The sequence below is a fragment of the Dermacentor andersoni genome, chromosome 7, assembly GCF_023375885.2.
Source record: "Dermacentor andersoni chromosome 7, qqDerAnde1_hic_scaffold, whole genome shotgun sequence".
NCBI classification, from domain to species: domain Eukaryota; kingdom Metazoa; phylum Arthropoda; class Arachnida; order Ixodida; family Ixodidae; genus Dermacentor; species Dermacentor andersoni.
In genome coordinates, this window is record NC_092820.1 from 77,449,838 (window position 1) to 77,473,686 (window position 23,849).

At 47.3% G+C, this 23,849-nt stretch overlaps 1 protein-coding gene across 1 annotated transcript in view; it reads right to left on the minus strand.

Moving 5' to 3' along the window:
• Window positions 1–11,484: 11,484 nt before the first annotated feature.
• Window positions 11,485–23,849, minus strand: part of LOC129385735 (tissue factor pathway inhibitor 2-like) — a 33,203-nt gene continuing 20,838 nt past the window's right edge. Inside the window, exon 4 of the mRNA XM_055072778.2 lies at window positions 11,485–11,615. Coding sequence (XP_054928753.2) covers window positions 11,557–11,615 — 59 coding nt within the window. The 3' untranslated portion in view covers window positions 11,485–11,556. The remainder of the gene's footprint in view (window positions 11,616–23,849) is intronic.

The following is a 23,849-nucleotide window of genomic DNA, read 5'->3' on the forward strand; positions in this document are numbered from 1 at the left end:
GTTTCGTTGAACAGTTCCTTTTTTCATCTGGGGCATGTCTGCTGAATAAGAAGGAACCCACATATTACTGTCTTGCAAACAGAACCTCTTCTTCAATTGATCTTAGCCTAGTTTCCCCGTCTATACTGTCTGAGCTTCAACGGGAAGTTACCAACAATCCTTACAGAAGTGACTGCTTCCCCATACTGCTAAGAACACCTAAAGAAAACGAATATCCACCACAGGCTCCTAAATGGAAGTTTGATACAGCTGATTGGGAGGAATTCTGAACTCTCACTAGTATCTCATGGAATGACATGTCCTCGTTAGGAATTGATGATGCTGTGAAGTATTTTACAGCCTTCATAGATGCCGCATTTAAATGCATATCAGAAGCAAATGGCTTGGCATGCAAACGGCGTGTCGCGAGGTGGAACGACGAATGTGGGATCGCTCGTAAGAAACAGAACAAAGTCTGGGGGTTGCTACGTGCCTTTCCCGCTGCGGAGAATCTTAAGAACTTTAGGAAAGTAAAGTCCCAAGGAAGGAGAACGCGCCGACAGGCCAGGAGAGAGAGTTGGCAGAAGTTCTTATCGGGCATCATCATGTATACAGATGAGGCCAAATTCCGGAACAGGGTTAATAGGATCAGAGGGCGACCCCCGTAGGGGCGTCTGCGTAAGCAGGCGTTTGGTGTGTTGCGACACCACGTACCCGAGCACACGAGGGTTGGACGCTCCCGCGTGTAGCCGTGCGCGGCTCAGCCGTGTCCGGGGAAAGGGGGATCCTGGAGGTTGAGCCGATGCCGGGTGTTAGGACCTTTAAGGCCCCCCGGCGGAGGCAACACACCTCTTTGGCCTCTGCTTCACGTAGACGGCACCCCCGGACTGACCCACCCGGAGGAAATCGGTAGTTGCCTTTTCCTGTCTCTCGCTCTGCCTCCAACCTTCGTCTTTCTCTTACTTTCCATCTTTCCTGTCTTCTCCTAGCTTCCGCTCACTTCCAATTTTCCAGGCAGCAATAGTTAACCTTGTGTGAATAACCAACCTAGGTTATTTCATATTTGGTTATAGTGATAACGTACAGCTGGCGTTTGCAGGACCTGTTCTTACAGTCCCTGTAGCGTCCCCTTGTAGGACTCCACGGGGAGAGGCTGGCGTTATTGCCGAAAATTCAATCCCTTTATGGCAACCTCTTTCTCTCCGCTTCCTGATCGCCCTCAGAAAAGAGGGCGCACCGATGATGTATTCCAGTTTTTTGGTCGGCAAAAAGAATCCTTCCCTCGTTTTCACGTGATCCACTCTGAAAAACCAGCTAAAACAGTTCGAACAATCTCACCATCCCTTGTTTCTAAGACATTGACTGAAGTCTTTGGTCCAGGTTATAAGGCGTCGAGGATGGTAAGCGGTGATCTCCTCTTGAAACTCCGCGATCAGAAACATTATGAGAAATTGACAAAACTAGTATCATTTGGGGAAACCCAAGTAATTGTAACCCCGCACCGTACGATGAACACAAGCCGCGGTGTTGTCTCGGACGATGACTTGCTGGAGCTCACAGAGGAAGAACTCTTGGAGGGCTTCAGTGACCAGAATGTTATCAATGTTAAAAGAATAAAGATCAGGCGTGACAGCAAAGAAATGAAGACCACACACCTTATATTGACTTTCGGCTCAAGTATTCTGCCCGAGTCTGTAGAGGCCGGGTACATCAAGCTCCGTGTTAGGCCATATGTGCCAAATCCCCTCAGATGTTTCAAATGCCAACGTTTCGGCCACAGTTCGCAAAGCTGCCGAGGCCGTCAAACCTGTGCGAAGTGTAGTGCCCACGAACATACCTCTGAAGCTTGCGTGAACACTCTCCATTCTGTAAACTGTGAAGGGGAGCACGCCGCATACTCGCGGTCGTGCCCGTCCTGGAAAAGAGAGAAAGAAATTGTGACAATCAAAATCAAAGAAAACATATCTTTCAAGGAGGCAAGCAGGCGGTTATCTTACCTGCCCAAAAACACATTTGCCGATGTGGCGCGTCAGGGGGCAGCACCACAACGGTCTCCGGCGGCGGTCAGACCCACACCCAGTGAGCCGGCAGTGACGCCATCCGCCCCCCCCCCCCCCGGCTGATGCAGCTAGTGCTGCTACGCCAACCCAGCAGACGGGGACATCTACCTCCGGGCAGGTGACCCCGAAGGCCTCGTCCAAAGTGCCGAGGCCTTCACGCCAAACAAAGCGCTCGGAAGAGCGCCTGTCCAGCGCCTCGCAAGAGGCGATGGACCCAACCACTAGCCACACGGCGCCACCAGCGCCTAAGGAGCGGCGAGGCCCTCTCGATCGCTCCAAAAGAGATAAAACTCCCGTCACGGCGCCCTCAAAGCGCCTGTGAACTAATTCGTTTTTCAAACACAGCACCAAACACATTTATCAAAATGGAAACACAAATACTACAGTGGAATGTACGAGGACTTCTACATAACCTCGACGACTTTAGAGAAATAATACACAAACATAATCCGAAGCTGCTGTGTGTTCAAGAGACACACCTCAAACCTACCAATAGAAATCTTCTTCGAAACTACACCATCTTCCGCAAAGACCGTGAGGAGGCTAATGCCTCCGGCGGTGTTGCAATAATAGCCGACAGGGCGGTAGCTTAGCGACCCGTCGCCCTTAACACGCCCCTTGAGGCAGTGTCTGTTCAGGCCATTCTTTCTAATAAAATAGTTACTGTGTGTTCCATTTGTATACCGCCAAACCAGCGTCTCGAAAAAACAGACTTTTATAACCTCATTGACCAGTTTCCCGAGCCTTATATCATAGTGGGAAATTTTAACGCTCATAACACAATGTGGGGAGACTCGCGATGTGACGCGAGAGGTCGACTCATTGAAAATTTCCTTTTAACCACCAGTGCGTGTCTCTTTAATAAGAAAGAAGCAACGTATTATTATCCTCATCATAACTCGTACTCATCAATAGACCTGGCGATCGGATCCGCTTCCATCTTTCCTGATTTAGAATGGCATGTAATTAAAAACCCATTCGGAAGTGATCACTTCCCAATAACGCTGAACTTCGTAAACAAACATGACTTGCATCCACACTTCCCTCGCTGGAAACGGGCCTCAGCTGACTGGGAACGTTTTAGAGAATCCACCCACATATCACGGGATTTTATAGATAATTTTACTATAGATCATGCTGTTTCATACTTCACCGCTTTTATCATTGACGCCGCTGAAAAGTTCATTCCTCAAACAAGACGCACTTCATCCTTAAGACGGGTCCCCTGGTGGAATGACGATTGTAGAGAGGCGAGGAAGAGACAAAATAAAGCTTGGAGCAAACTACGCGAAAGTCCTACAGCAGAAAATCTAATAGAATTTAAACAGGTTAAATCGCAGGGAAGAATGACGCGACGACTGGCAAAGAGGGCAAGCTGGCAGAGGTTTCTATCTGCTATTAACTCGTATACTCAAGAATCAAAAGTATGGGATGGGCTGAGAAGGCTTAAGGGGCAAGAAATCCATCCGTTGCCCCTATTAAACAGTGAAGCAAACCGCTTGAAAGACCAAACAGGCGCCCTTGGCGAACACTTCCACCACGTTTCCAGTTCTAACCATTACTCCAAGGCATTTCTAAAACACAAACAAGTAGCAGAACACAAGGTTATCGACCGCAAATGCAGACAGAACGAACCCTTCAACGCGCCTTTTAACATTGCCGAGTTGAGAGCCTCCCTGACTGCATGTCAGAGCTCCGCACCTGGACCCGACAGGATCATGTACGACATGATTAAACACCTCCCCAGTGATACTAAAATTACTCTGCTAGCACATTTTAACGCAATATGGGCTGCGGCACACCTCCCTACCGCATGGAAAGAAGCCCTGGTCGTTCCAATTCTTAAACAGGGCAAAGACCCCACATTAGTAACAAGTTACCGCCCGATTGCCCTCACAAGTTGTATATTCAACCTTTTTGAAAAAATGATAAACCGTCGACTTTTACAATTCCTTGAATTAAATAAATTTCTTGATCCGCATCAGTGTGGTTTTAGAGTAGGACGATCTACAACCGACCATCTAGTGCGCATGGAAGCAAACATTCGCGACGCCTTCGTGCATAAACAGTGCTTCTTATCCGTGTTTCTCGACATGGAAAAGGCGTACGATACAACTTGGCGCTATGGCATCCTGCGTGACCTATCGACGCTGGGGATCCGCGGCACTATGTTAAACATTATTCAAAGCTACCTGCAAAACCGTACATTCCGAGTGAAAATAGGTAATGCGCTGTCGCGTGTATTCATACAGGAAACTGGGGTACCCCAGGGAGGCGTACTGAGCTGCACGCTCTTTGTAGTTAAAATGAACACGCTTCGTGAAACATTACCCCCATCTATTTTTTATTCCGTCTACGTAGACGACATGCAAGTAGGTTTCAAATCCTGCAACCTAACAGTCTGTGAGAGACAGGTACAACAGTGCTTAAACAAAGTCTCCAAGTGGGCAGACGAAAACGACATCAAAGTGAACCCCAACGAAAGTTCTTCAGTTCTTTTCACCAGGAAAAAAGGGCTTGCTGCAGATCCCACTGTTGAAATATATGGGCAACGAATACCCGTAAACAAGGAACACAAATTCCTAGGTGTTATACTTGACTCCAGGCTTACATTCATCTCACACATAAAATGCATTAAAGCAAAATGTCTTAAAACAATGAATTTACTTAAAATCTTATCCCACACAACATGGGGTAGTGACAGAAAGTGTTTATTGAATCTTTATAGGAGCCTAGTTCGATCACGACTGGACTATGGTGCCGTGGTTTATCACTCCGCCGCACCGAGCGCGCTAAAGATGTTAGACCCCGTTCATCATCTGGGTATCCGCCTCGCCACTGGCGCATTTAGAACAAGCCCCGTCGAAAGTCTATAAGCAGAGTCAGACGAGTGGTCACTACATTTTCAGAGAACATACATCAGCTTCACCTACTTTCCTAAAGTGCGCTCTAACAAGGAACATCACTGTTTCACGACAGTAAACGACTTAACGTGCGAAACACTTTTCCGTAACAGACCCTCCATGAGACTATGCAGTACTGTCTGCAATAAAACATATAAAGACACTGAAACTTGACAGAGCAATAATATTCAGACTCGTTAAGTCTTGTAAAAGCACTAATTTCTTTACAAAAGCATACAAATCCTGTCTTCGATGAACTCTACACACACTTATGTAACATCTACTCATCACACAGACATGTAGTAATATGCTGGGTTCCTGGCCATAGAGGAATCCAGGGAAATGTGCTTGCTGACGAGATGGCCAAATCAATGGCATCGCAGGGTAGTCGTTCTGCTGCAGTCCCTATCACAGACATGAAGCCTTTCCTCAGGAACAAACTGCGAAGCCACTGGCAATGCTTGTGGGATGCAGAAATGAGTAATAAGCTTCACGTAATTAGGCCCAAGTTAGGTTTCTGGCACCCAACAACGAAAGCACGAAGAACAGACGTCCTGTTCACTAGACTAAGAATAGGACACACGCTCGGCACTCATAACTTTCTCGTGACTGGTAACGAGCCTCCAACCTGTGGTAGATGAGGCTACAGGCTTTCTGTCCTCCACGTCTTCCTGGAGTGCCAGGAAGCCGAAAGAGACCAGGCGGAAACATTTTCCTTTTGCATACAGCCATCACGTCCCTCTGCATCCGGCCATGTTTCTTGGTGTAGAACCGCTTTTTGAGACCAAGGCAGTCCTCGCTTTCTTGAAAGATGTTGTACTACATGTTACAATCCCATTCATTCCTTAGCGCATCCTCTTTCCAGAGGATATCGCTAGGATAGATTCTCTGTATAGCACATGCCTCTAGGCCCTTGCGTTTCAAGGGCCCCGGTCAGGCAGTAGTGCTCTAGACAATATTATACATCTAGACAATCACACATTTTATATATTCCATCATTCTTTCTCAATACATTTTAATGCTCATAGTACACGCCAATAGCCATTCCCATAATTTTATTACTCGTACATTTTATGGAATTTGCATCAACTCTTTTAGGCCCCTTTACAGCCACGGCGCATTAAGATCATAGAACCCATCAGGCACTGCGAACTCATTAATCATTAGCATGGCGCTCTTTGGCCACATCTGGCCCTAGCGCCATTAAACATCAAATATTCATTCATTCATTCATTCATCAGAGGGCGACAAACATATTCACTCCCTTTGGTAAACACACAAGGCGATACCCTGCAAGACCAGGCAGATTCACTTGGGGAGCATTTTGATTATTCACAATATTTTCTCAAATATAAACAAATAGAAGAACGTAAGCCATTCATAAGAAAATGTCGAGGGAATGAGCCTTACAACCGTTCTTTTAGTATTGCCGAGTTGAGAGCTGCCTTGACCGCATTCAAGAGCTCTGCACCGGGATCTGACAGAACCATGTAAGAAATGATCAAAAACTTACACAATGACACGCAAGTTACACTACTCGCACTTTTCAACACAATTTGGGCTGTCAGATACCTTCCTACCGCATGGAAAGAAGCCATTGTGATCCCTGTTTTGAAACAAGGCAAAAACCCAACCTCTGTGGCAAGTTACCGCCCGATAGCCCTCACAAGTTGCCTTTTTAAGGTATTTGATAAAATGATTATTCGGCGACTCATCGATTTCCTTCAACTGAGCTAAATGCTTGATCCCTAACACTGTGGCTTCAGAGAAGGGCGGTCCAGATCCGATCATCTTGTACGTATTGATGCATCTTGACGCATTTGTACACAAACAGTTTTTCTTATTCATATTCCTCGACATGGAGAAGGCGCACGACACAACGTGTCGCTACGGAACCTTGAGAGACTTGTCAGAAATGGGCATTCATGGCAACATGCTAAATCTAATAGAAAGCTATTTGTCCAATCGTACCTTCAGGGTAAAAGTTGGCAATGTACTGTCACGCCCTTTTATACAGCAAACTGGTGTACCCCAGGGAGGCGTGCTCAGCTGCACACTCTTAATTGTAAAGATGACAACACTTCGTGCTTCATTACCACCGGCAATTTTTAGGCCAAACAGGTTTCAAATCCTGAGACCTCACAGTTTGCGAGAGACAGGCACAGTAGAGCTCAAACAAGGTATCCAAGTGGGCAGACCAAAACAGTTTTAAAATCAACCCCCCAAAAGTTCTTGTGTTCTCTTCACAAGAAAGAGAGGCCTGCTCCCAGATCCTTGTGTAAAGCTAGGCGGACAACAAATTCCTGTCAACAAAAAACACAACTATCTAGGTGTTATACTTGACCCCAGGCTTACTTTCATTTCACAGATAAAATGTCTTAAAGCAAAGTGTCTAAAAACAATGAACTTACTTAAAATCCGATCGCACACAACATGGGGTAGCGACAGGAAGTGCCTTTTAAATCTTTTCAAGAGCCTAGTACGATCACGAATAGATTATGACGCTATAGTATATCACTCTGCCGCACCGAGCGCGCCAGAGATGTTAGACCCCGTTCATCATCTGGGTATCCGCCTGGCCACTGGCGTATATCGAACAAGCCCTGTCGAAAGTCTATATGTAGAGTCAGACGAGTGGTCACTCCATTTTCATCGAACGTGCATCAGCTTCACATATTTTCTCAAAGTGCGCTTTAATAAAGAACATCCGTGTTTCACAACTGTAAACGACTTGACCTGCAAACACTTTTTCGTAATAGACCCTTCATGAGACTTCCTTTGTCACTCCGTGCAAGAGAACTTAGCGAATCAATGGATGTCGCAGTTCTCGAACATCGCCGAATGCCTCGAGCCAAGCCAATACCGCAGTGGGGGGGGGGGGCAGGTCATAGACTGTGACGTGTCCTTTGTAGAGGTTACAAAGCACGCACCGGACCTCGAAATTGCTATGCATTTCCGTGAACTTCAATCGAAGTACTCGTGCTCAGAATTCTACACAGCTGCGTCAAAATCACATGCTGGTGTATCTTATGCTGCTGTTGGTCCCTCTTTTTCTAAATCTCACGTATTGAACCCGCTAACAAGCATCCTCCCTGCAGAAGCCTATGCAGTGCTATCTGCGGTAAAACATATAAATAAATTAAGACTCGACAGAGCAATAGTATTTACATACTCGTCAAGTCTTGTAAAAGCGTTAATTTCTTTACAAAAGCATAGAAATCTTGTTTTCATTGAACTTTACTCGCTCTTATGCAATATTTCTCTATCACACAGACACGTAGTAATATGCTGGCTACCTGGCCATGTACGCATCGAGGGTAATGTACTAGCTGACAAAATGGCCACATCACTCCCATCACTAACCAATTTTCCATCGGCTGCTGTCCCTGTCACAGATCTGAAGCCTTTCTTGAGAAACTGCCACAACACTGTGAGCAAAACATGAACAAGGTGAATGCAGGAGCCAACGTTTCGACAAGTGGACTCGGCGAATGCCTCGGTGCTTTCGCCTGACGGCAGCCAGGAGACGTGACAGTGTGGAACAATAACTGTCGGCGTTGATGGTTGCACCTTGTGGCATGAAATCCAGCAGGAGCAGCCCTCGGCGATTCCAGAAAACCATTAACATCACCTTCCCAACAGACTCCTCTGAACGGACTTTTTTTGTTACAGGCGAACCAGGATATTTTCACACCATGCTCTGCTGCATTGATTCCGACGTGAAATGCAGTATCCACGTTTCATCATCAGTAGCAATGCGGCCCAGGCAACTTTCACCCTCCTCGGTATACCGCTGCAGATGTGTCAGTGAAGCAAATTATTCGCTTGCCATTCATCATGCTATCCATCAGCTTAGGCACTCCCCAACACGGAACCTTCCGGTACCCGAAGACACCGTGATGACATCGTAAACACTCCCACACGAAACGCCAAGTTCCGCGGAGGTATCCTTGAGGAACACATGCCGATCCGCTCTTACAATTGAATCCACGCCGGAATGTCACAAGCCAGCTACGCACGCGGCCTCCTCGAACGCTCTTTGCCATGCATGTCTTCCCGGCCTTTTGCGAACTCACAACACCACCATATCACTATTCTGAAAGCGAGACACCTTTCCACATACTTAGGCTGAACTTCCTTGTGAATGTCAATGGGCGTTTGTCCCTCCCTCAATAGAAAATTCATCAGACTTCGTTGCTCGTACGCCGTGGACGTATGGAGCACAACCGCCATCTTCTCCAAATGACAGCAGCGCAGTGCTGCGGAGCTACTGACAGATAAGGCCAGGCCGATCCAAGAAAGGTCCATAGCTGAGAATGGATATGTTTACTTCGCATTTACAGCCATAATTTGGCTAACAAAAATACGGGCATATGCTTGCTGATTCGCCATCTTAGTGTTTCTTCTTACCAAGCAGGCGAACCGGTGTTGGTAACCCATGCTTCCGGTCGTCCTTGCTCTAGTATGTTGGCGTCATTAATTTACGGTGCACGGCTATTTTTTTCTCGTACCAAGTAGCAATGAGTTAGTTATTTCGTTGCGTACTTATATATATGGCAATCACTGAAGTTCCCATGCTCCGACAAAGCGTCGTCTCATATGTTAATTCGTGCAAGTAAGTCGCCGGCGCCCACACTGGCTCAGTGACGGATGCCGCATTACGGACTTATGCTCAATGTATTGCGAGTGTAATGAGCTTGTGCCATGAATGCGAAGAACCTCCAAGCTGTGCAACTCGAGAATCAGATGTTCTGGGGCTTCCGTGACACTCAGCAATGCGGCATCCTTGACATGAGTTGCTACATTGAAATAATTGTTCATATTTCGCATTGACATATACGTCGTCTGGTCATTTCAGTGGTTCTTTTTCTTAAATGTTGGCAGCGTGTTTCTTATGATAAATGTAAAGCTTTAGTTCATTGGCGTTGGTATGACGGGGGATGGTCTGTGAAGTGCTTTGGACAATCGCATAGCTGGCATGCACGTCACAGTGGCACTAAATATTGCTGTTATTGCACTGCGCCGCGAAGTGCTCTACAGATAGCCTAAATATGAGCTCTACGCAGACAAGATCTTTGTGATTAAGCTGTTGTGTACGTCGTCATAGCGTATCGCTACCTTTATAGCTGCCTGACAGCTTTTTCAAGTCGTATATGAATAAAGAATGTGTTACATATGAAGCTCATCATACATCGACCTATTAAATCTTGGAAAGATGAAATCTCAGGCTGTCACGTTGATAATTAAGCTTAATTTTACGCGTATCTCTAGTGAAGCTAAGACAAGAAATATTCGCTCACTGTGTGCCTTGTTAGTTCAAAGACGGAAAAGGAGGGAAAATTCATTTAGGGCCATTTTGTTGGCACCGAATATATCGCTTTTGAAATTTCGTGTTTCTTGCATACTCAGTTGGACAAGCTAAACATTTAGGACCCGCTTCTAGTTCCCAGTTCAGAGTATGATACAATGTTCTGCAAGAACACAGCCCTGGGGAAGTGTGCGGGAACCGGTAATGACCTGGAAGACTTACACTATCCTATGTCCCGTGCACGTCCTTAGGTAGACTGTAGCTGACTGCATGCAGGATCAAAGTGACGTACTAGCTCTTGTTGAAAGGTGCAGAGCCGTGAGTTCATGTTGTTTGAATCTTCATAATTTCCACTTACTGCGCACCCTGATTGGGTAGGAAATCGATGGTTTTGTTCCAAAATCACGCGTCTGCTTACGCTTCAATATAGCGCGCATGCTTAGTAATACCTTCTTAGCTTGCGTTGAAAAAAATATTCAGATACGTGGAAGACTGTTTTTTTTTTTTTTGTAGGCAAACACAGCATTAGCAAATTTGTGGTTGATGTTGTTCTGCTCGTCAAGTAAGGAAGGGCACGCCTAAACTTCAAGTTTGCAGTTTGTATGAATATAGCTACAATTAGTAGATATTAGGCTAGCTTTTATGAGTGAGCATGTCTGTAGGTAATATGGGCTGAAAACGACAAATTCCTTTCTTGATATTCCGTCTAGTCATTCTAAGCTAATTAAGAAATATCGTTGCTACAACCCCAATATATCCGTTTCCATATAGACTTTTGCTCAATTTGTGCGTACAGCGGGACCAATCAAATCAAGTGAGCACCCAGAATATTATTTCATTGGTTGCAATGAGTTGCTTAGAAAATTCAAAAAGCAGCCCAAAAAAGAATGACGCACGTAAGAGTACCCTTTAGTGCCGTTCCCTTTTGAAAAAAATGTGCTAAGGTGGTATCAACGTCCTTAGTCAATTTCGCGTTCTCAGGTAAGGATGAGATGAACAGAATTTCGGAAGCAGTAGACGCTTAAAAGGCTTTAGAACATTAAACATTTTACAGGTGCTTTGTCCACTTTAACTTTTTCTAGAACTTGTGCCCGTGTCGTCAAAGGGACCAGAATTTCGACGCTAATCGGCAAGAGATCCATGACGTAATTAGTGACAGTGAGATACTATCACACAGTAGAAAGAGTGGTGCTATCACGATGTTACTGCCTAATCAACACAAACATTTTGCTGCTTCAAGAAGAATTACATCGACTTATTACGATTTATTACTGTCGACTGTCACTGCATGTGGCACTCTTCCTCTTTAGACGCCAAGCTTAGGGCCGATTCCCGAGCCAGGTCTAAAACGCTTGGAGCCGTTCCCTGAAAAAAGAAAAATGCAGGGGATATCAGATATTCTATATTTATTTATTTTATAACTTTTGCGGCCAACAACGTCTTGCACAAGCAAGCTGGAATAATATGAGCGTACTAAAGCTTACCACCGTAAGAGTAAAGATAGAGTAAAGATAATTATATTTAACACCCAAAAAGATAGCACCACAAGCAAATGAAACCACAAAAGAAATGTAAAATTATGCAGCAAGTTGTTTTCAATTGCACATAACTTCAACATAACTAAAATATCAAACCAACAAATGTATGCAGACTGTCCATTTCTTACATGGTGAGAGGAAAAAAGGACAGAAACTTACATCTATCAGCAGTATAAAATGTTATGGGGATGGCTTTGAAAAAAAAGGAAAGAACTTACATCTTCGATGTTTACGGCAGTCGGTTAGTTTTGTTCATTCTTGTAAAGGCGCAGCCACTGAATGTTTCACATATCTACAAGCAAAGGCTGGCTCAAGATTGAGTTCATCAACTCGGTTTACGACTGTAGTTATTTAAAAGAACAGTAGCACAATAGTTCTGGTAACTTGTTAATAGTAACTTGTTAATAATATGTGTCACTAATAATCATAGCCTGCATTCCATAGATATTAAGCATAGTCAAATTCAGATCGAATTAAACTTTTGTATGCCAACAGTTTTAGGGAACGTGGTACCTGAGCGTAATTAAATAATGCTGATAGCCTGTATTCTATAAACATGACATATACTTAACTTCATACCCGATCAGTGTAAGTTATGTATTAGTTTTCAGACCGATATTTCGTCAGAGGGCCTACTCTTTACGTCACGTAATCTTTTTTCAGCATTTGGTAGCGGGAAACTTGCACAATTAGTGATAGTGACATTAGAGGAGTAATGTGGATACAGATATCTGTATATTGTGAACAGTTGTAAGCTTCCTCCCAAATTTATAAACCACTCTGTTATCACAAACGCCGTGTCGATGAGCCCTTAATGCTTTGCACAAGTTGATAGTTAACAGCACCAGCCGAAATTCAATCTCTGCCGATACCAGCCGATGATTGATGTTGATTTTCTACAGATGAAGATGAAGTCCGCGCAAATGCTCACACTAATTTCCCCTGTGGACGGAAACGGCCAGCCTGGCCGCACGTTAGACAGTGGAACGGAAATGAAAGGGCTTAAGGCGGGAAACATGCACGATCTCTCTTCCGCGGCAGCGTCAGTCAGTTGGGGCATCAACAGGTGTAACGCGATAGTTCAAGAGTGAGGTCTGCTCTATGACTTTGTAGGGGCCAATATATCGCGACTCAAGCTTCTTACATAAACCAGGTGTTCGCGCAGATTTCCATAGGAGCAGATCGTCACCAGGGCGGTAGGAAAGGACGTGGTGAGAGGCATCGTACCGGTGTTTGCGATCGTCTTGGCTTGCTTCAGTGTTCATACGGGTGCGACGACGACATTGGGCAAAACAAGACACTAACTGGTCGCAAATGAATGGTGAATGGTTTGAATGGATGAATGGTTTATTTTCTTCTGAACTTAAGCGTGGCAAAATCATCCCAGTTTTTAAAAAAGGCGATAGCTCATTATTAAATAATTACAGACCTATTTGCATTCTACCATTCTTTGGGAAAGTTATTGAGAAACTAATTGAAATACGGCTAACGAAATACCTTTCTAAATTTAATATTCTCTCTTCATGCCAGTTTGGTTTTCGCCATGAATATTCCACAGAGATGGCACTTATTCATCTTACTGATCAATTAAAAAAATTAATCGACGAAGGATTTCTTGCTGCCTCAGTTTTTATCGATCTAACGCAAGCATTTGATAGCATAAATCATAATATCCTTTTTTCGAAGCTCGAAGCTATTGGCATTTGTGGGCCTCCCCTCTCACTACTATAAAGCTACTTATATAACAGAGTTCAAGTTGTTTCCATTTCCAACGCTTATTCTAGACAGCGAATCACTAACGTTGGTGTGCCCCAGGGATCTATCCTGGGGCCACTTCTATTCTTGGTTTATATTAATGATTTACCTAACTGTCTTTCTTCCACAAGATGCATTCTGTACGTAGATGACACCACTATATTCACATTTCAAGAAGATATCTCATCTCTCGTTAATAAGTTAAATGCTCACTTAGAAAATATTCTAAGGTGGTGTAATGTTAACATGTTATCTATTAATGCAACTAAGACTAAATTTGTTGTATTCTCTTCTCACCAGCGAAACATACCATCCATCCCACCTATCACTTTCGGTTCTCACCGCCTTCCTCCAAGCTCATGTTCATCTTTTCTTGGCATTCTACTTGATTGTAATTTGAGATATCACAATCATATTGCTCACATAAAAAAGAAAATAGCTTATGGTATACGCATCTTAATTAAAACACGCCCTTACTTCTCACGTGCCACATTACTCTCACTTTACCACTCTTTTGTCCATTCTCACATTTTATGGCATAATATGTTGGGGTAACACCTATAATACACATACTGCATCTCTCCAGACAGTTAAGAACCGAGCCATAAGAATAATTACTTACAGCCCACGCTTTTCTAATGCCACTTCCCTACTACACGAGAATAACATTCTTACCATATCTGGACTCACTAAATAGAACCTAGGTATTTTTTTCTACAGATTTGTGAATAATGAGCTACTATCGATCCCATTTTCGCCTTCTAACCTGATGATTCATAGTACCACCAGATTTGCGTTGAATAACAATTTTCTTTTACCAAGAATCCGTACTAACTATGGTAAACAGACTGTAGAATTCTCTTCCATATCAATATGGAACACGCTTCCTTTCACAATAAAAAACACAAGATCTTTATCACATTTTAAAAGAGAACTAAAAATGCATTTTTATTGACAGAATAACGACAAGGATTACTGTAGTCGGTCACTGTTAGCTTTTTTCTTCTCTTTTTCTTTTTCCTATTTTTTCTTTTGTTGTTGTAAATAAACTGCTGATATTTTGTTCGCGCACAATTTTGCTGCTACCATGAGGTATGCTAAACCTAGTTATTTTTTGTAATCAATCATGTATTTTGTTCTGTAACCGTTCTTTTCTTGTTGCTTGTATACTTCCTTATTATATGCTGTTGTTGATTTTAGATGTTAACTACAATAACTGTTCTTGTACAGGAGGTCCCGATACAGTCTTTGACTATGGGACCTCCTTCTGCATAATAAGTACTTGTAATTGTGACCCAACTTCTAATAATAAATTTTTTTATTCTGATTCTGATTCTGAAGCGTTGACGGGGCCAGAGAAGAAAGAAACTTCGAGTGATGAGGCTGGGTGGCGGCCGTATGTTAAAAAAAAACCGAGAATATCCGGTGGTCCGTCGAACAGACGTATTGTATACAAATGTTATAAATGGGAGAATCAAATTCCAGTTACGATGGTCCGGTTGAGTATACATCGATAGCATGTCACACAGCGCGCGATGAAATCGTTCTGTTAGGCTATTGGTTTGAGGGTGGTAGCTAGACGTCTTCTGCACGGTGTTGGACGCTTGCAGAATTTGATTAAGAGTGCTTGAAAGAAATACCTTGCCTTGGTCGCTCAAAAGAACGTGAAGCGCCCCATGACCTGCAAAATGAAGGTCGCTACTTCTGAGGCAGCTCCTGAACGTACTGAGGCTGTTTCATTGTACCGGGTCAAGTGGCCAACAGCAGTGACGATCCATCTCTTGCCGTCTGGAGTAGGTGGTAGTGGCCCGAAAAGGTCAACGATGACAGAGAATGGTTCTGCTGGGCAAGGTTTTGGTTGTAGGGTGCCGACCGGAGCAGTAGTAGGTCGCTTACAGTGTTGGCAAAGCGTGCCCGAGGCAACATATTTAGCGATGCTCGTTGAATGATCTCGCCAAAAGAATCGGCTGCGTATGCACTCGTATGTTTTGTGGTAACCCAAGTGGCATGACCTAGGGTCATCGTTTGAGGCCTGCAGAACTGCAGCGCGAAGAGAACGTGGTAGAACGGCAACCCATCGATGGCCTTCCGGGTGAAAAATATAATGGTAGAGCACGTCGTCTTCTAACTTGAACAGTTTGAGCTGTTTCCGTAGTCTGGCATTGGGTGGAGATGAAACACCGCTAAGGCGATTGGTGCTACATGGCAATAAGAATCGGCGCGCTGGTGAGTGGAAAGCACTGAAGTGCGGTTTGATGGAGTCAAGGATGAAATCGCTGTAATAGACGATGTGTCCTCCGTGTGGCCGATTTTACAAGGTGATGTGATGTGCTCCGACGTTGGTGGAAATCGGCATCGTGAAAGAGCATCGGCATCTTCGTGCTTCCTTCGGGACTTGTATATGACATCGAAATCACATGCTTGTAATCGGAGTATCCAGCGGCCAAGGCGTCTAGACAAGTTTTTGATTGTCGACAACCAACATAAGGCATAGTGGTCGGTCACAACCATGAAATATCGACCGTGGAGGTATGGACGAAATTTCTGAATGGAACGGACAACAACCAAACCCTCTTGTTCGGTTATCGAGTACTTCTCTTGCGCGGAAGTCAGAACGTAGTTTGTATATGCAAGAACTTTTTCGCAAAATTCGTGGTGGTGCTGCAGCAGTACGGCACCAATTCTGTGACCACTACCGTCAGTACGCAGTAATGTAAGCGCCTTGTCATCAAAATGACAAAGAACAAATGGGGATGTTACTGCGCACGTGAGTTCTTGGAACGCGGATTCACACTGATCATTCCAATCGAAGGAACTGGAACTAGCAAGGAGCTTGTGGAGGGGCGAGGCAATGCTGGCGAAGTGCCGGATAAAACGTCGAAAGTATGAGGCGAGTCGAAGGAAGCTGCGTAGTTCTTTTGTACGAAGTGGGCGTGGAAAGTTGAGCACTGCAGAAACGTTGTCCGGATCGGGCTGGATGCCGTCTTTGCTAACTAGATGACCCTGGAATTTAATCGTTGTGCTAGCGAAACGGCACTTCCTCGTGTTTAGTTGAAGTCCGGCATTAGAAATACATGTGAGGACTTCAGCTAAGCGTTGCAGATGGTCAGTGAATGTCGAGGAAAACACGACGATGTCGTCTAGGTAACATAGGCAAGTTTTCCACTTGAGCCAGCGAAGAACAGTGTCGATCATTCTTTCAAATGTGGCGGGAGCATCGTATAGGCCGAAATGCATTACGTTAAACTCGTAAAGACCATGCGAGTAGAAAAGGCGGGCTTTTCTTTGTCCGCTTCGTGCATTTGAATTTGCCTATATCCGGAGCGAACATCAAGGCTGGAAAATTATTGCGCCCCTTGCAAAGAATCTAGGGCGTCATCGATACGTGACGTCGGAGATACGTCCTTAAGGGTGATCTTGTTTAGCGCGCGGTAGTCAACACAAAATCGTGCCGATCCAACCTTCTTCTGCACTAAAACCACGGATTATGACCGAGAACTGGCGGAGGGACGTATGATATTTCTTTTCAGCATATCGGCGACGTTCTTCTCCATTATGTTGCGTTCGGCCAAAGAGACTCGGTAGGGACGACGGCGTACAATAGTCTTGCCATCGGTTTCGATACAATGGGAGGCCACGGCGGTCTGTCCGAGTGACGAAGTTTCTATATCAAAGGAGGCCTGAAGCTTCGTGAGCAATTTTAGCAACGCTTTTTTTTTAAATGCGAAGAGAAATGCCTCAGGGCATACAAGGGTATGTGATGGGGGTGAATAAGGATGATTAAATGAATGAAAAAAGATTTGCTGACTTAATGAAGTCCAAGAGGGATCGATAATGCGGTTCCTGCGTCCAAGCAGTGTAATGGCTCAGATTATGCGGCGAGAGTCCCGCTGCTGCGAGGTGCCGGAGCCTCGTCGGTTTCAGTGCAGGGCAAACCCACAGCAGGTGGTGGATGTCGGCTTCAACATTTCGCGACTTGCAGAGTGGACACTCAGGACGAGGATATAGCGGGCGAAAGTGCGGCCACTTCCTAGTCACGGCAGGAGTGAGGGCTACCCCGACCCGGATCCTCTGAAGCGCAACCTCCTCTGCACGGGTAAGACCCCGGGGGAGGTTTAGCGCACACGGAGGTATGAGAGCACGTGTGCGGCGCCGGAGGTGCTCCTTTCTTGTCAAAAGGAGGGTGGCATCCTCTAGGTGAAAGAGTTGAGGCAGTGACGATGGAGAGGTCGCTAGACGGGTCGCAGAATCCGCACGGCTTTGGAAGCTTAGAAGGTCGCGTGGGATCCACTCGACAGATATTGGCTGCGGGATGCGTGCCGCCAGATGATGGATCTGCTGGCATATGTCAGGGCTGCGACTGACGCGTCGCAGAAGCCGCGTCGCCTGGAGGGCATCAGTGCGGCTGACGATGCGGGCCGTGGAGACCATGGGAAAGGCGGCCACAGAGCACAACGCTTCTCGGATAGCAAGGAGCTCAGCACAAAAGGAGGAAGGAGGTTCTTGGACTTGAAACCGGGTCGTCTTATTAAGGGCAGGTGCGCATGGGCAATAAATTGCAGTGGTTGTTTCACAGCCCCTAATGCTTGCATCAACGTAAAGGACGATGGAGCCAAGCGGCAGGTGGGCATCTTGAGCTACAATTCGGTCACGAAGCGACGCCGCCGCGTAAGTTGATGTCGGGCGATGTATATCAGTTGGCTTGTTATCACTCAGCTGTACAAAACTCCAGGGAGGAAGAACTGGCGATGGTGGTGGTAGAAGCGAGTTCGAGAAAGCGTAAGCCCTGAGAGCACACGGTGCGTGTGAAAGGCTGGTCTTAAGCTTGCGAGCATCACGTCGCTGCTGCACCAGCTCATCTAGTGTGTTGAGCTGTGCATTTTCTTGGAGAGCCACGATCGGGGTGATGCGGGGAAGGCAAGTGATCACCCTCATTGCCTCGCGATTAACAGCCTCAAGGCGATCCCATTGTGCCCTCATCAAATGCTGGAATTGGGCTTGATAAATAAGGCGTGGTTGCACTACCGCCTTCACCAATTGTCGCGCAACATATGAGCGGGCGCCGCCCATTTTAGGAGCAATGCGCCTAATCAGACCCAACGTCTGAATTGCCTGCTTTTTAGCGCTGGAGAGCCAAGCAGTTCCGGTTCCCGACTCGTGCACCATCAGACCCAGAATTTTTATATTTGAACATTGTTGAAGAGGGGTTCCGGATAGATGAAGACGAATGGGTGTTCCAGAGAGTTTACGCCGGCCCCAACGATTGGCGACTGACATGTAAGCAGATTTGCTGACGGAAAGCCTAAGGCCGACCGAAGAGGCGTAAGCCGCCGTGATATCTAAAGCTGATTGAAGGGCAGCGGCTTGAGTCTGCAGGTCGTGATGAGTGCTCCATACCGTGATGTCATCAGCGTACAACAAGAACTTTATGTCGGGTACATCGTGCAAGCGCCATGCAAGCGGGATGAAAGCAATATTGAATAATGTGGGTGATAATACAGATCCCTGGGGTACGCCACGAAGAGGGACAAATGAGCCGACGGCGTCACCACTGAGGCGAATTGCAAAATGTCGGTCTTCAAGGAAAGATTTGACAAAATTCTGTACTCTAGGGGGAAAATGCAGCATGTCAATTGAAGCCAAGATGGCAGCATGACTGATGTTATCATACGCCTTTTCGACGTCCATAGCGAGGACAGTACGGACACTGTGGCTACGAGTTGACGATAAAACAGCGGATGCCAAGACAGCCAGCCCATCTTCAGTACCTATGGATGGACGGAAGCCAATTTGAGCAGGGTGGTAGAAACCGTGGTGCTCTAGCCACCCCGACATTCGTGTGGCTAGCATTTTCTCAGCAAGCTTGCACAACGTTGGCGTTAGGGAAATGGGTCGGAAGTTGCCAAGGTCAGTCGGCGGCTTGCTTGGTTTCGGAATCGGGATCACAATAGCTGACTTCCAGCCTGCAGGGACAACGCCATCTAGCCATACCTTGTTAATGGTGTCGAGGAGTTGAGGCAGCACAGCGGAACTCAGGTTCTTGTAGGCCTCATAAGTAATAGAGTCTGGACCTGGTGCTGTCTTGCGACTGGTACCATCTATCGCTGCAAGCAACTCAGGCATGGTGAAAGAGCTTGCAATCCCCTCGGAGTCTGCTGTAGATGGTAACCTGTCGATATGTGTCGGAATGCCTGCCAAGGGAGCACCATTGGCTGTGTGAGGCAACACGTCGTACTGCGGGAAAAACTTCCGGGCTGCTTCTCTGGCGAAATCATCCGGCGACAAGCCAGCAGCGAAGCAGGCTGTGGCTGCCGCGTCTGGACGGCGGCCACCGTGTTCCACGGCACGGAAGGTTCGCCAGAGAGAAGCATTCGATGTCTTGGATGAAATCCGCTCACACCACGTATGCCAGTGCCTCCGCGAGAGGTCGCGTTCATATCTGCGGGCCTTAGCAGTAAGGAAATTCAGGCTTGTACGTGCTTGTGCAGTAGTGGGGTCTCGGGATGCTGCCAGCTCAGCTTGTCTTTGAGCAGCCCACAAGTTGAGCAGGCCGATATCCGGTGCCGGTCGATCGACGTCTACCCAGCTGATGGTTGTAGCTTCATTGAGCGCGCTTTGTATGCGGTCAACAAGTAGTGGTGACGAGTCCACAGAGGTATCTTGGAGAACGGTGCGAAATTTGTCCCAGTTGACCACAGAACACTTGCGGCGCAATCGGCGGGCCTGCGACGGATGAAGGCCGATGATGATAGGGTGGTGGTCACTACCCCAGCAGTCAGGCTCTAGGTGCCAAGTGGGAGTGCCGGGACCCGACCACCACGTAAGATCCGGTGCGTATGTTGTACGTCGAGCTTGAGGCACAGCTCGCGTTGCTGAATCGGGATGGTTGAGTAGAACAAACAACGCATCCGCGAAGGCGTCCCGCACACGCCTACCTCGAGGGCTAGAAGTAGGGTGCCCCCAATCTGGGTGAGGGGCGTTGAAATCACCACCAACTAAAATAGGACACGCTGGGTATTGGCGACGGACATTCACTAACCAGCCCAGATTAATTCTTGAAGAAGAGCCACCGGCTGGTCTTATGTAGTATGACACTACCACAACAGTTGCCTTGGGTAACTTCACAGCTACTGCCACTACCTCCTGATATGAGTTACACCAGTTTTCAAGAGAAAGGCAGACCTGAGGATAGCGCGTATCCACATACACTGCCGCCTTTCCTGGAGGGGCAGCTGTGTGCACGCGATGGTCACTCATCGAAGGAGACACGTATCCACTGAAGCCTGGAATGGCAGGCAAGGCGTTGGTCTCCTGTAGTAACAGGGCCCACACCTGCAGCTTGTTCATACGTAGACGGGATTTAAGCTCCCCCACTTTCGTGGAGAGCCCTCTACAGTTCCATTGAAGCACGCCATAAACACCTGTGCCCGCCATTTTGATTACGAGTCCAGACGTTGCAAAATCACAGATGTCAGGTTGGATAACTGGCTGACCATGAGCCGCAAAAGGGATGTTGTAGAGTTATCCGGCAACGGAGCTGAAGATCTGGTAGACTCTGCGACCGATACAGCAGGGCGTGACAGAGACGATGATGCAGCGGAATCGATACTTGTAGTGGTGTGAGATTCCACTGCACGTCGCCGACGCGCAAGTAGTTCACGGTGTTGTCGGAGCTTGGATACCTTCGCTAAAAGGCGGGCAATTTGATTGTCAACTGCTGCCATATCATCACGCGGATGTTCCGGCCCGCTCTGCTTCTGTATAACCAGCGGGCGACGGCGGTCTTTGCGAACTTTGTCACTGTAAGTCTGTTGGGAATGGGGTGCAGGCGGGTCGGGCTCGGAAAGCTCTGGCCAGTCGTCGTCATCCCACTGGAGTGCCGCAAACCTGTTGGATGTCAGCACTGGTTGTGTTGCAGCATGCTGAGGCCATTGCTTAGGAATCCCGCGACGAACCTTCTGAGTGGCCTTTTGCTTTGTGGGACAAGTTGGAGAAGTGATCTCGTGGTCGTCGGTCTTGCAGAGTCCACATCGATAAGACACTGCGCCAGCTAATACAACTTCATCTGGCGCTGTAAATGGACAGGATCGGCGCATGTGGCCCGGTCGGAAACATTTGTAACAATAGACGACACTGGGTTTATGTGGCCGAGGTCGTAGAATGCAGCCATAGTAGTACAGGCGGGCTGGGGGAGTTGGTGGGCCCTTCAACGTGACGATGCAAGAGTGCCCCTTTCCCATGTAACGCGCTTGAATGACACGGTGAGTAGGACAGTAGAGCTCACGCCGGAGAGCAGTCTGGTCCTCGCCAACGTCAACGTTGTAAACGACACAGCGCTGTAGATCCGAGTCCTCTACCAGGTACACCTGGACCGGCACGGTGACCTCGCTCGTTATCGAGAGACGTTGAAGCGTTTGCAAACGCTCGACAGCAGCCAATGTCGGGAGCCACACAGCGATGGTATTTGACTTCTTCCGGGCCGTGAAGCCGCGGAAGCCTGTGGTGCCAAGACAAGCGTCTAGGTTGCCTGAATAATCCTGTTCGGAATCTCCGTGAGGCTTGTGGGGGCCAGAGCTTTAATGATTGCTTTATAGCAAACCGAGCCCGGTGTCGACACAACTGGGTGGTCAGTCGTTAGACAGGAACGCTTGCCTTGGGAGCCGCTGTTGGCCGAACACGAATCTGGTACAGATTGCTCCGAAGGACGCTTCTGAGAACCACGGGTGGCCGACGGCACAGATGGTAGCGCAGAAGACAAGTCCATAGGAGTACTCGTTTCATCATGCACAACAACTGGAGTCCCATTCCCGATCGGTGTCTGGGAAGCCATCGCCGGGCTCCGCCCTGAGGGCAGATCACTCACGGTCTGATGTGCATTTTGGGAAGGCGATGGGTGGGCTGTAGCCGAAGGACTTGGAGCAGGAACCAGGAGCTGGGATCCAGGCTCAGGTGTCAATTGTGCGGCCGGTAACGCCGTCGTGACGAGCGGCGCCGGCGAATCTACCGCCGCCAGCGCGTCACCGGAGGCACTAGGCCTACTCCCAGTGTACAACTCAGCTGCAGGGCCGATGGAGTGACATTCGCTGAATGTCAAAAAACCGGACTGCGCATGAACATCCGGGGCGTCCTCAGATGTCTTGGGGTCCAATCTCTTGATGTATGGAACGTATTTACGCGGAAGGCGAGATTTTTCACAGGAGCGGTGAGCAGCCACCTCAGCAGGGAAACTTCGTCGTCGTCCTAGCAACGCTTCACTCTGAGCAGCAGTAAGATCAGGACTTATCACGGAAGCAAAGGCAGATGAAGCAGATTTGCCCTGTTGAGGAAGAGCTTGCGAGGCGGCAAGAGGAAGCAGGGAGACTGGTTGGGTGTCCACGTAACAGGTCACTGCAAAGCCTTGACGTAGGAGGATTGTCTTAGAGGTCATGTTTAAAGGGATGAAAAATGCAGAGCTTTCTTTGAACCACACCAGGCAGGAAGCGAAGACGATCCCACGAGCAAGACAGCGGCCGTAAGGAGTGACGAACACGTCGCCATTGGTGATATCCGTAGAAAAGAGAGCTACGATTTGTTCGTGGCCGGGAGGCAGCACAGAATCGGCAGCAGTGAGAAAACGCAGTCGTGGCTCATCGGCACTCCCGCTCCAATGAACTGTCTCGGTCATATGGACTACACTTTGACGGCAAGAGATTAAAGCGGATGCTTACGAGAGGAAGTCCCAACCTAAAATTAGTTCATGAGCGCACGGGAATAAAATCGCGAACTTAATGTGATGACGGATACCATCAATGAAGACGCATGCTGTACATTGGGCTGATGGCCGAACGATTGCTCCGTTAGCCCCAATTAAGGATGATCCAATATAAGACGTCTTCACTTTCCACAGACGAGAGCACAGGTCCGCACGCATAACAGATATAGTAGCTCCCGTGTCAATCAGAGCTAGCAAACGCACACCCTCCACAGACACCAATAACATCTTCGACGGATGTTCAGGAGGACTTGGAGCGCTTCGTGGCGATGCAGTTTTCCCTCCAAAAAACTGAACTGCTTAGTTTTCCGGTCGCAGGATATGAACTTGGGAGACAGGGCGAAGTGGCGAAACAGAACGTCGGAGCTGCGATGGGGAGCGGCGTCTCGAGGCACGTGTGTTGTGGGCGGTTTTGGAGAATTCGGCCGGAGATGGAGATCGGCGAGCGCGAAGATTACCGTCATAAGTGCGGTAGACGCGAGGAGGTGGCTCATCGCGTTCAATGGCAGCGTAACCACGATGTTCGTCTTGCTGGCGGCGTCAGGCAAAACAGGG